We start from the raw sequence: 13,071 nt of genomic DNA, 5'->3' as shown, positions 1-13,071 counted from the left end.
TTAGGCGCCAAGGAACGCTGGTGAATGCATGGCTGAGCTACAGCAGCCAGGGAAGCTAATGCTTCGGGCTATGGTATGAAGTGCCATTCACAGCATGGACCTGTTTTCCCCGGCGATCATTCCTGTGATTTCTGGAGTGAACCTGCATTTGGGAAATGACTCCCAGTTAGGTTCTGTTAACCCCCCTTGAGAGAGGGCAGGCAGTGAAAGGGAGAGACAAATGCTGGGCAGCTCTCCCACCTCCACAGGCTCTAATGCCTGGAGGAGCAGGTGCTGGCCATTACAGGAACTCAGAGAATCGCACAGCAGTCACACAGGAGTGAGCTCTCATCCTGCCCTGCACTCAAGGCAGGCCCCCTCCTCTGGGGCAGCCCAGGCCTTCACTGCACCGGCCTTTCAGCACATCCGCCCAGTCGCCCTCCGCAGGGCCCTGCGTGGTGCCTTTGTTGCATTTGAAGTGTACTGATGCAATGTCGTTGTCCTCGCCAAGATCACACAGACTTTGTACATGATTGTGTCTACATGTCTCTATACCTGTTACATGGAGAGGGTGGAAACTGACCTCTAGGAATTGGATCTCAGGGTACCTATTTCTATCATTTCTCTCCCTTGCATCATTTCCCCAGCCTTCCCCAGGGATCCCCAAGGGCATAAGTGGCCGCTGGAATCCTCTCACCAGGTTCCCTCTTCTTTCTCCCTCGCCAGAAGGAGGGACATGTGAAGTGATCGCCGCCCACAGATGCTGCAATAAGAACCGCATCGAGGAGCGGTCACAAACGGTGAAGTGCTCCTGTCTGCCTGGAAAGGTGGCAGGCACCACCAGAAACCGGCCCTCCTGTGTGGATGGTGAGTCGCTGGGGTCATATCTCTCTCTCTCTCAGTCTCTCTCTCTCTCTCTCTCTCTCTCTCTCTCTCTCTCTCTCTCTCTCTCTCTCTCTCTCTCTCTCTCTCTCTCTCTCTCTCTGTCTCTCTCGTGCTCACCTGGGGTGGGGTCACCAGGCAGAACATATATTTCTCTTTCACATAAGGGTAGATCAGGAAGATCAGAACAGTGAACAAGGCGCGCATCCAGAGTAAATGCCAGCCCTCAGAATAGAGTGTGAATTCTTGCTTCTCAGGCTATCACGTTTTACAATAGCTCTATTTTTTAACAATTTTAGAGAAGATATTTGAGAGTCCAGCTCATTTGGGAAGTGATTTTGGATTGAGATTGCATACAATGATGGGGGTGATAATAGTAGTGAAGAAAACAATACTAACATTCATGTAACACATATTTAGTGAGCATTTACTATATGCTGGGTGCTTCACATACACTCATGATAGAAGTGTGCCAAGCACTGTCCTAAACACTTCTCATGCATTAGTTTATTTGCTCTGCAACAAATTACTCCCAAATTTAGCAGCTTTAACATTATCTCAGTTTCTGGGGGTCAAGAATTCACCTTCGCTGGTTGGTTGTGGCTCATGGTTTCTCATGGAGTTGCAGTCACAGCTGCCTGATACTGGAAGGCGGCTCTAACATGGCTCACTCACCTGACTGTGGACAGGCCACCCCAGCTCCTAGCCAGGGGACCTCTCTGTAGAAGGTTGGCATCTGACACCATGGCACCTGGCCTCCCCCAGAGTGTGTGATCTAAGAGAACAATACAGAAGTTGAAATGACCTTTTCCATGATAACCTATGGGTTATGCACCTCAGCTCTTGCATTCAGTGTGGAATAGACCAGGGCTTGGAGACCAGGAGACGGGGATTCCTGGGCCAGGTACACTTGCCCTCCATGCAATTCATGAAGAAATTCAGGTTTAGAAGAGTTAGGTAATTTGCAGCGTCTCATGGCTGATAAGTCATAGCTCAACTAACTCTTTTTCTTTTAAATATGTTTTTATTGATTTCAAAGGGGAAGGGAGAGGGAAAGAGAGATAAAACTATACAGGATGAGAGAGAATCATGGATAGGCTGCCTTCTACACAATTCCCACTGGGAATGGAACCCGAAACCTGGGCATGTATGCTGACTGGAAATGGAACTGTGACCTCCGGGTTCATAGGTCAGCCCTTAACCACTGATCACACCAATTGGGCTTAACTAACTCTTGATCTCTGAGTAACTGACCTAATAATACTAAGTCTTGAGCACCATATTTAAAGCAATTTTATATGAGCTATCAAACAGTGAGTCCAAGGTTCAAAGGGGCCACACACTTCTTTACCCAGCTTCAGCTTTCATAATTTTAGAGCCATGTGTGAGTTGATCTCCAAACTCTTCAGTCAGACAATCAGGATTAAAGCAGTGAGTCACATGCTCAGGGTCACACAGCAGGAATTTGAACTTGACTTTTCTGGCTTAGGGCTCATTTTTCTACCGCTAGATAGAGGTGGTAAAACACACCTTCCAGATTGGCTCATGTTACGTATTTTCATTATGAATCATGATGTAGTTAGTAGGAGAAACATTTCAAACTGGGCCAAGTAAAGATGAAATTATTTTTTAAGAAAATTTCGGGGGGATCCAGTCACAGGAAATTCAGCCAACCCTCAGCTGCATGAAGAATTCAAAAGCTCTCCATCTGGTTTGCTTTGTTTCTGAGCCCCTTCCTCCATTCTCCTTTGTGTGGTCAGGTTCCCTCTTCAAGGATTTTAACTTTTGCCTCCCCATCACTCAAGGACAGTGAGAGGTTCTTATTCCATTGTGTCTACTCAGATCTCCCTCAGTGTCATGGTATATCTCAAATATATTTGACTCAGTTTATGTCTTAAATGCATTCTCTAAAACCACTTAATATGATTGGCCCGGTGCGGGTCACATGCCAACCTGTGTCCAATCAGCCAAATGAACAAACTTCTGTGGCATGCACAGTTGCCCATTCTCTTCCATGGGAAGGTAGAGCTTTTTATTTATTTATTTTTAAGGATGTAAAGAAGTGAGGAGAGGAAACACACTGTGAACTAGTCTTCTCCATCAGGTGATCCTCAGGGTTTATTTGTCAATGACTGGAGAAATTTCAGTCCAGACTTTGTTGTAACTAAGGGGCTGCTGCTGGCATCTGGGGGGAGAGGACATAGATGCTGCTAAGCATCCTATCTGCAGAGGACAGCCTCCCACAGACTGCCAGCCCCAAATGCAGGTGGCGCTGCGGTTGAGGAACCTGCTCTATGGTTATTTCCAACTCCCAGTCAGCACTCTGAGGACCTCCAGGACTGAGAAGGCAGATGGCTAGACCAGAAAAGCTGTCTCTCCCTCTCACCACAGGAAACTCCTGGTCCTAGAAGCCAATAAACATAAAACCACGATGGTTTCTCCTGTTCTTGCCAAAGAAAGCCCTGAGACTGTTAACGATAAATCCCATTTTGTTTCAGTTCATTTTTATCCCTAATGATCGAGGGCTCTAACTGCCTTCAGGGTTTGGATGCCAGGCACCGAGAGGGAAGCCTGTGTCTGCTGGCAGAGAGGGTGGCAGCTGGCCCTCATCCTGTGAAAGCTAAGCCATGTCATGGTAACATTGTCTCCCAGAGCAGGTCATTTGACTTGGGAAACTCTGAACCCTTTGGGCACGAGGGCTATTAGTCTCTATCGTCCAAGTGAAAGTCAAAGAATAAAGAGTTCCGAAGCCTCCAGCTGGCTGCTTTCCTGGAACCCACTGACATGTATGGCAAGTCTGTGTGTTGCTGTGATCAAAATGGACTTAACAGCCTAGATCTCTACATGCAGGTTAAATCTGAAGTGTGTGTGTAAATTAATATTTCCAGTACAGTAATTAAGATCATGAACTGTGAAAATAAACAGCCATGACCATGGGCAAGTTACATTTCTTTTCTCACCTGCTTCCTAGTCTGTAAAATGGGGATAATAACTGTTCCTACTTCACTCGATTAAGGGAGTCATGTGCACATGGTGTTCTGCATGATGGCCAGTTCCATCCAGTGCTCGCTAAGTGATGGTCTCTTATATTCTGATTTCACAAATGCATGCTGTTCACACTTAGGAAGAGGCACTGCTTCACGAAGTCCTGTTTTTATGTTAATTCAACATAGTGGCATTTTAGTCACCATCTTTTCTTGGAACTGCTTCTAACCATTTACCCTGGATATAGCGAATGCTATATTCAGAAATATATGCATGTTCATTTTAGGAATCTTGGAAACTAAAAAAAATGCATCTGTACATTAAAATCACCCATAACACTGTTGCTCAAAGATTCTCATTGTTTTATAAGGTGACATGTGCACCTTTTTCCAGGCTTAACCCCTTATTAAAGAGAAATGACATACTATGTATTTTATTAAACTAAAATATTGTGGTACTGTTTTATCAACAGCTTGTTTCAGCTACTATATGATGAAACTTACCACACACTCCTGGACATTATTGTTAGCAGCCACATGGATTCAGGGAGGATCACTGCAGTTTATCTATGTCCCACTTTGGTGGGTAGACAGGGCTCTGAGTGCTTCCCTTCCTCAGCCCAGGAAGCATAGACCCAGCCCCTGCTCTTGACAGCCGCTGTGGGCCCGTGAAGCACATTTGTCCAGAACATAATCTGTTACACCTGGTGCCTTTCCCATGGCAAGGGTTCTGATTGCTGTTACTCACTTTCCTCTGAAATCGTACGTCAGTGGCAATTTCTACAGTATTTTCAAAAGCTGAGGAACAGCCAAGATTTTAAAATAGGAATATATTGGATTAAGATTCCAAACCTGAAAACAGATTATTTTAAATGGGACATAAATTCTGCAATACAATCTTACCAACTTATTTAAAAGTGTGATTTATAATATTTGGAGAAAATTATAAGTAGTGAATTTTAGTTTTAAAATGGTATTCTATTGGCTAGTGACTGAAAATAGCAAAAAGCATACTCAACAAGTTAAATTTTGGGGTACTCGTTGTAAATATTATAAAAAGCAGTATACCTTGGACTTGTGTCTAGTACGATACTGAAGGAATATGTCTTTATAGTTTAACTAGAGGCCCAGTGCACAAAATTCATATGGTGGGGGGGGGTGTCCTTCAGCCCACCTTCACCCTCTCCAATCTCGGACCTCTCCAGGGATGTCTGACTGCCTGTTTACCAGGGTCAGGCCTAAACAGGCAGTTGGACATCCCTCTCACAATCCAGGACTTCTGACTCCCAACTGCTTACCTGCCTGTGTGCCTAATTGCCACTAACTGCTTCTGCCTGCCAGCCTGATCACCCCCTAAAGACTCCCCTGCCAGCCTGATCAATGCCTAACTGCTCCCTTGTTGGCCCAATTGCCCCTAACTGCCCTCCCCTGCCAGCCTGGTCTCCCTTAACTGCCCTCCCCTTTAGGCCTTGGTCCCCTCTAACTGTCCTCCCCTGTAGGCCTGATTGTCCCCAACTGCCCTCCCTTGCAGGCCTGGTCCCTCCCAATTGCCCTCCCTTGCTGACCATCTTGTGGTGGTCATCTTATGTCCACATGAGGGTGGGCATCTTGTGTGTTGGAGTGACAGTCAATTTGTATATTACCTCTTTATTACATAGAATTCACACCCTGTTGTGTTCTAATTATTCTGTAACCCAAAATGAGGGTGGGGACACACCTTACTCAATATCTTTGATTGAACCAGCTCAAACTATAATGTACAGCCTTGTATTAATCTCCAATTACAGGTGACCCATGAACAATGCTGGAGTTAAGGGTGCCACCCCCACCTCCCCACCCCAGCCCGAAGTAGCTGAAAATCTGAGTATAACTTCTGACTCTACAATGTGCCCTTCACTACTGTGGATTCAACCAACCAAGAACCAAATGCTGTATTTTAGATTCATTGTTGCAAACCATGGTTGGATATGCAAAACTACTCTCCAATCTGTGGTTAGTTGAATCCATAGATATGATATGTGACACCGACAGATATGAAAGGTTCACGTACAAGTGGATACACATTGTTCAAACCCATTTTGTTCTTAGGTCAGTTCCACTTTCCAGGGACTAAACCTAAAATAAAAATAAAAACTCACAAACAAGAGATGGTGTTTCAAAACATAATTATTTACTTTAGGAAAGACCTTTTCCAAGCTGATATGGAAAGCAAACAAACATAAATTTCTAGGAGGCTTTTAAAAATATGTTTTATTATTCTAATTGGTCTGTAATGGCATAGAATATCCATCTAAAAGTTGTAAAAATAATGGAATATAATTAATAAAAATAATGATAACGATAATAAAATAATAGCTAATATTTTCTTAAAGGTTTACCACTTTTCCAAGCCATTCAAGTCTGTACATTTTCTTAATTCTAACTCTAAGCTCATGTAGTATATCATTCCATTATTCGATTTTACCCATCAGGAAGCGAGGCACAGAGATTTGGAGGCTTGCTCAAAACCATGCAGCTGCAGTGGCAGGGCCAGGAGGTCGCCTGGGCTCCCTGACTCCAGGGCCTCCAACTATAAATCACAGCCAGACCTGGATCTAACATACCACAGGTTCTATCCAAGAGGCTCTGAGAAGAGAAAGAAAGTATAACCACATGGATACTTCCGGAACTACCATCCTTTACTTTGGACCGTACCTGCCTTTTCCCTTTCTGTGTTAAGGATGGTTGATTGATTGCTCTACATAAAGTCATTAGAAACACTTTTGTAAATACGATTTCAGTTTTTATGTCTATTTCTAACTTAGAGAAATATGTGAAAAAATGATTATAACTACTGGTTAGTAGAGAAGGTCTTTTTGTTCAATGGTGAATTTTAGTATCAACCTAATTAAGAGAAATCCCCATGATAAGTTCATAGGCTTTTCTTTCCCATTTAGTGTAAATTATGACCATTTTAATGACTCTGATGGCTAGCAAACTTTCCTTGGTGTTCTTGTCCTTTTATACTGGGTAACCAGCCAAAGGCAATAGCAAGAAGAGGACAGCTTACAGCACAGAACTTTCTAATTTTTAGTTGTGGAAACCCCAAATTTCTGATTTTAATTATTAGTGTACAGTTGACATATGAGAAAGTCATCCTACCTATGTCTATGAAGAAACCCCTACACACACACACACACACACACACACACACACACACACACAATATGTCAAGACACTGTTCTCCTTGCTCTTGATACTTAGCCTCCACGGTCAGAGCAAGAAAGGCATAAATGCACAAGGCTTAACCCTGGAAGACAAACAGACACACAAGGAGGAAGACAGACAGGGACACGGGAAGGAAAGATCAGAAAGAAGGATAACAAAAGGGAGAAGTAAGAGACTAGACACTGAGAAGATATATTAAAGCATCTATCCATAAAACTGCCTCATTCATCCTTCCAAACAGCAGTTTGTACTTAGGCTCATAGCTTATAATGAATTTTTATTTAGTAGATTGAGACTGCAACTTTTTTCTTTATACAATTTAAGAACCAGAATCTCTGCAAAAAAAAAAATGCTTCTGGAGATAATTCCTTACCATGGAAATACCATGATAAAAGTTTCTTGACCACATATTCCTTAGAGACAGGGGTGGTGGAGGAAAAGACCTGGGAATCAGAGGAAACTTGAAATTCAGCACCAGTTCTCTGTAGAAGACCGTGGAATGTATTATATATGACCAATAGGTGTGAAATGGCCCCTTCTTAGCTTCCAAACCTGAGAAGTTCTACAGATAAGAAGTTTGAGGAGCTTGAACACAGTATTTTTCAAATGTTTTCTTTTTAATTTTTTTCTTTTTTTCAATTACAGTGTACATTCAATATTATGTTGTATTAGTTTCAGGGGTACAGCATGGTGGTTAGATAATCAGATATTTTACAAAGTGGCCCACGGATATTTTAAGTACACGTATTTGATGATAAAGCCTTTTTCTGCAATGCATCCTGCAGACCCAGTGTCCTGTGCATTAGACTTTGGGCCATGCTGGCATCAACCAGATAGAGGACGTTCTCTTTTCGTCTCTGGAAGTGTTTTGCATGTCTCCCAGGCTGGCTGCTAAGGACTATGCCAAGAGCTCAGTGCTTTTCCCTAAGGCTGGCTGGCCAGACACTGCAGGCAGGCTCATGTCACAGTGACATGGCAAACTCGGCTGTAGTTTGGAATCATCTAGAGATTTTCCTGAGCAAACACAACATGAGAAGCTTAAGGCCTTATTTTTAGTCGTAGATCTGACATGTTTTAGGGGAAGGGAAGAGGGCCTGCTTTGGTACTGCCATTTGTTACTTGCCATCCCTCACAATGAGATACCAGGGAAGGAATTGTGGAGGTGGGTCTGAGACGGGCCACAGCAGTGCTCCTTGCTCCCTTCCTATGGTCTTCATTTGACACTTGCTTTGTTCTATCAAAGAAGGTTCTAGCTTGTTATGAATGCCAAGCTCAGCTGGCTTTATCAGGAGGCATTTCTGAAAGGAGATCCAGTCATTTTTATTATAAGACAGTGACATTTTTCAGGGATAATTTCTGAATTACATATGAATTTTCTTCTGCTCCCCTACTTGACACTTAACACTGCCCAGATAAGAGGGATTAGGAAGCCTGCCTTAGTTAAAGGAATGAGAGGAAGGACATGCAAGGATGGACACAGCTTGTCATACTAACCATCAGTCTCTGTACCTGTTCCTTCGCATCATAAAAGAGTATGAATTCAGTCTTCAGCTGGTCCCCTACTTCTGAGAGTGGATGTCATTTCTTTACAGGGTAGTGAAGCCATTGCCAGCTCACAGCCCGCTGGCAGACACCACCTCAGACCTGTGCCACAGGCCAGCAGAGTGATGGAAATTTGACATTGTGTGCCTCTCAGTTCCCTCAGGCTCACCACTCCTATGACCACACCTGGCTCTGGCACATACATGTTACCTGCCTGATTCCTGAAGACAGCAGGATGGATAGCTCTGGCTCACAGTTCCCCCTACTATTCTCAAGTTAATAAGCAAATTAATTTTTTTGAAAAAAATTCTGTATAGTATAAACATAATACACATAATTGGGTATAAGTAAAAATAAAGCATGTATATAAAAATAGCAAATATAAAAATATTAGTGGCCACCTCTTTTTCCCAACCCCATCAATACTCTCATATCTTAATTTTCAGAAGGAACAACTGTTCCCATATTTCTGTGCATATTACAGAAATATATATATAGCCGAAACCAGTTTGGCTCAATGGATAGAGCATCGGCTTGGGGACTGAAGGGTCCCGGGTTCGATTCCGGTCAAGGGCATGTACCTTGGTTTCGGGCATATCCCCAGTAGGGGGTGTGCAAGAGGCAGCTGGTCGATGGTTCTCTCTCATTGATTTTCTAACTCTCTATCTCTCTCCCTTCCTCTCTGTACAAAATCAATAAAATATTAAAAAAAAAAATATATATATATATATATATATATATATATATATATATTTGCAAACTCAGCTACTTTCCTTTATTTTATTCACTAAAGAAGAGAAGAGAAATACCAAATTTTGTAATGAGACTGGATGTTGGGGGAACATAATACAAATTACATGCATTGTATCTATTGGTAGTAACTTTATTTAGCAGCAGTTATTGGATGTATAATACCCTGCACTTTCTTAACAGCATCAGATTAATTAATCTAGATATTATCTAAGAAATATAAAGATTTTTGTGTTACTTCAGTGAGGAAATTATATAAAAGTATAGTTAGTGCATATACTTGGGCCTAAATACAGTATGTTTCATCATAAGCCCACTTTTGTAGTCACTTAGGAGGTATAAAATTTTCCACACAAATGTTATTTGTCATGATGTGTGTGTGTGTGTGTGTGTGTGTGTGTGTGTGTGTAAGAGAGAAGAACAGAGAAAGAGAAAGATATCATAGTATCATGGCATGGCACACACAAACCCTGTCTTGTATACAGCTGCAATGTATTTGGTTACAATAATTCCAAATTCATCAATAAGGAAACTTCCCTAAAGTAGCCCCTAAGTCATTGGTTTTGATCTAAAGAACTCGGGTGTTTTCAAAGACCTGCTCTTGTCTGATATGAGGGCACTTTATTCTTTTTTTTTTTTCTACTCAGAAAGGGGGGAAATGTTCTAAATCTAAGGAGTCATCTCCCAGCCCTCTAGAAGGGCTCTAGCCTAGACAAGGCAAGATGTCAGCCCTGTGTTACTTATGTGCTTTCCATACGAATAAGAAGTGAGGCTTGTTGTTATTTCACAGTTCTAGGAAAATTTATAGCCCTGTCCTCCTGCAATAGCACTGGAAGCTGCTGAGAATCTCAGTATATATCTATGTGGAAGATGCCGGTCATTTCAGCTAAGGCTGTGTAGACACTCATGAGGATGGATACTATTTTGAAAATTAATGATGTATTCCTCCATCCTTTCCAGCTCCTTTTGTTTTTGAGGGTCTACCCCAAGCCAAAACAATGAAACATTAGTTACCCACTAACCAAAGAACAGAGACCGGAAAATTTGGTTAGACATAAATTGAAGGATTACTTTTTTCCTATCCACAGACTGTTATGGATGCTGTGAGCTGAGGGAGGGGGGACCACAGGAGCAGGAGAAGTGTAGCCCACTGGAGCAAAAGCTCTCTGCCACCACCATCAGAGAGACGTGTCAGCCCTGGTAGACTACCTTTCCAGCTGCCAACCAAGAGAGCACTATGTATGATAGCTTAGCCTCCTTATTCATATCCTTTTGGTTGTCTTCCAATTAGACCATTCATTTAGCATATGGCCCACTCGGAATCATAACCACCAGTGTCCTAAGCCTCCCTTCACATTTCATCCTGAATAGGTGACCCCAGGACACTTACAAAACCAAGGAAGCCAGACGAGAGACCTGTGCTCCTATTGGGTGGGATTTACATCGAAAGGAAATTTCATGTACCAATTACACAAGGCTGGATAGAATTAAGATCTCCAATGGAGTTAGGACATTGGTGGAACATTCTCACTTTCCCCAACGTAACTATTTCACTTATAATTCCTAATGTTATTTGACATATTCATTATTGCATTATTTTAAAAAATTAATGGTAAGATTCAATGAACTTAATTTCAATGTCAACTAATATTAGGGTGGTAAAATGATTGGGGGTTAACCAGCCACTCACTTAAAGGAAGATCATTTTCCTTCAAATGTAGGATTGCCTACCTGTGCCAACTTAGAAGTTTTCATTCATGCTCTCCTTCTTACTATAAGATAATTTTTCTTTATGCTAATGGAAGATCATTTTCCTTCAAATGTAGAATTGCCTACATGTGCCAACTTAGAAGTTGTCATTTATGCTCTCCTTCTTACTATAAGATAATTTTTCTTTATGCTAATGCTGCTCTCATCAACATTCTCAGGGTGTGAGGAACCTAAGCCTTCTCAGTAGTGGCTCAAATGAAAAAATAGTGTTATTGTGAGAATGTATTCGGGCCTCACAATCCAACAGCAGATGTGGCTCATAGCAGACCTCTAGGCAGCTGCAACTGGGTCAGGCATGTGTGTTAACCATGGCTCTGTCTCGCCAATAATGTCACCTTTCCTCTTGGGCTCTCCTTAGTTAACTCCCTCGTTCTCTTTCTCTCTAGAAACTAGGGAGATGAAGTCTGTTCAGGTCAGCTGGTAATGGTCTTCTCAACTATAGTTAAAGTACTAGTTTAAGACTGCTGGTTGTTTTGGGTTATAATTATTGAGCCCTTACTGTGTGCTGGTCCTGTGTATTGCTTGTATTATTACTTCAGGTCATTTCTCACAACAGCAGCCCTATAGATAGGTACTATTAATTCTCTGTTTTATAGAGAAGGAATCTGATGCCTTAGAGAGGTTATGTTATTTCACCCAGGACATGGTAGCAATAGCTTTGGGGCCCCAAAGAGGAACTTCTAGACAAGATGGATAGGAAACAGCATCAGAAGCCTGGCTAGGAAAGGTGCAGAGTGCCTGTTCACTTTATGCATTCCCTTCCTTGCTGAAGGACAGCGCCATTCAGGTATGCTATACTCTCACTTAAGCACCCCCTTCAGCATACACAGCATCATCACCCACGTCCCATATATCTCAAACCTCTCACCATTTCCGAATGTCAATACTGCCATTATCTGGACTCTTATCTAATTAAAATGTGTCCTCAATTGTCTCTGACTTTATTTCCCAACTTGCATCTCCAATGCCAGAGGTCCTCCCTCAACCTACCATGCCTAAAGCTAAAAGATGCTCTCCTCTGCAGAGCAACATCCTGCATTTATCGTAACTTGCCATAAAGTACTACAATAGTCTGTTGACTTGTGATCTTCTCTGCTAAAGACACTCACCTATGTATTCATTTATTCAACTACTAGAGGCCCAGTGCACAAAATTCGTGCATGAGGGTTGGGGGTGTCCCTCAGTCCAGCCTGCACCCTCTCCAACCTGGGACCCCTCGAGGGATGTTCAACTGCCCATTTAGATTTTATCTCACTGGGATCGGGTCTAAACAAACAGTCCGGACATCCCTCTCACAATCCAGGACTGCTGACTCCCAACTGCTCACCTGCCTGCCTTCCTGATTGCCCCCTAACCACTTCCATGCCAGCTTGATTGATGTCTAACTGCTCCCCTGCCAGCCTGTTTCCCTCAACTTCCCTCCTCTGTCGGCCTGGTCACTCCTAACAGCCCTCCCCTGCAGGGTTGATCACCTCCAACTGCCCTCCCTTGCAGACCTGGTCCCTCTCAACTGCTCTCCTTTGCAGGCCTGGTGCCTCCCAACTGCCCTCCCCTGCTAGCCATCTTGTGGTGGCCATCTTGTGTCCACATGGGGGCAGGATCTTTGACCACATGGGGGCAGCTATCTTGTGTGTTGGAGTGATGTTCAATCTGCATATTACTCTTTTATTAGATAGGATAGAGGCCTGGTGCACGGGTGGGGGCCAGCTGGTTTGCCCTAAAAGATCAGGATGGGGGTTCCTTTGGGGCATGGGGAGGCCTGGGTGAGGGGCCTGTGGTGGTTTGCAGGTCAGCCACCACAACCCCACCCCTTTTACCCCCCTCCCCAGGCAACCCAAGCAGAGGCTCTGGTATCTGGAATTTATTTACCTTCTACAATTGAAACTTTGTAGCCTGGAGCGAAGCCAAGCCCCTTATGCACTCTGTGGTGGCAGCCATTTATGTTTAGATTTGTTTA

At 43.1% G+C, this 13,071-nt stretch overlaps 1 protein-coding gene across 2 annotated transcripts in view; it reads left to right on the top strand.

Moving 5' to 3' along the window:
* The window catches only part of TAFA1 (TAFA chemokine like family member 1), a 487,078-nt gene that overhangs the window by 379,527 nt on the left and 94,480 nt on the right, over positions 1 to 13,071 (top strand). The window contains exon 3 of one of the 2 annotated variants that reach the window (XM_036430578.2): positions 709 to 846. In XM_036430578.2, the coding sequence (XP_036286471.1) occupies positions 709 to 846 (138 nt within the window). Of the gene's footprint in view, positions 1 to 705; positions 847 to 13,071 lie in introns of both variants that reach the window. The other variant, XM_036430577.2, reaches the window with a different exon arrangement.

Source organism: Pipistrellus kuhlii, unplaced genomic scaffold (genome assembly GCF_014108245.1).
Source record: "Pipistrellus kuhlii isolate mPipKuh1 unplaced genomic scaffold, mPipKuh1.p scaffold_m20_p_11, whole genome shotgun sequence".
In the NCBI taxonomy this organism is placed as follows: domain Eukaryota; kingdom Metazoa; phylum Chordata; class Mammalia; order Chiroptera; family Vespertilionidae; genus Pipistrellus; species Pipistrellus kuhlii.
The sequence above is the reverse complement of the archived record's forward strand: the minus strand, read 5'-3'. Positions and strand labels throughout refer to the sequence as shown.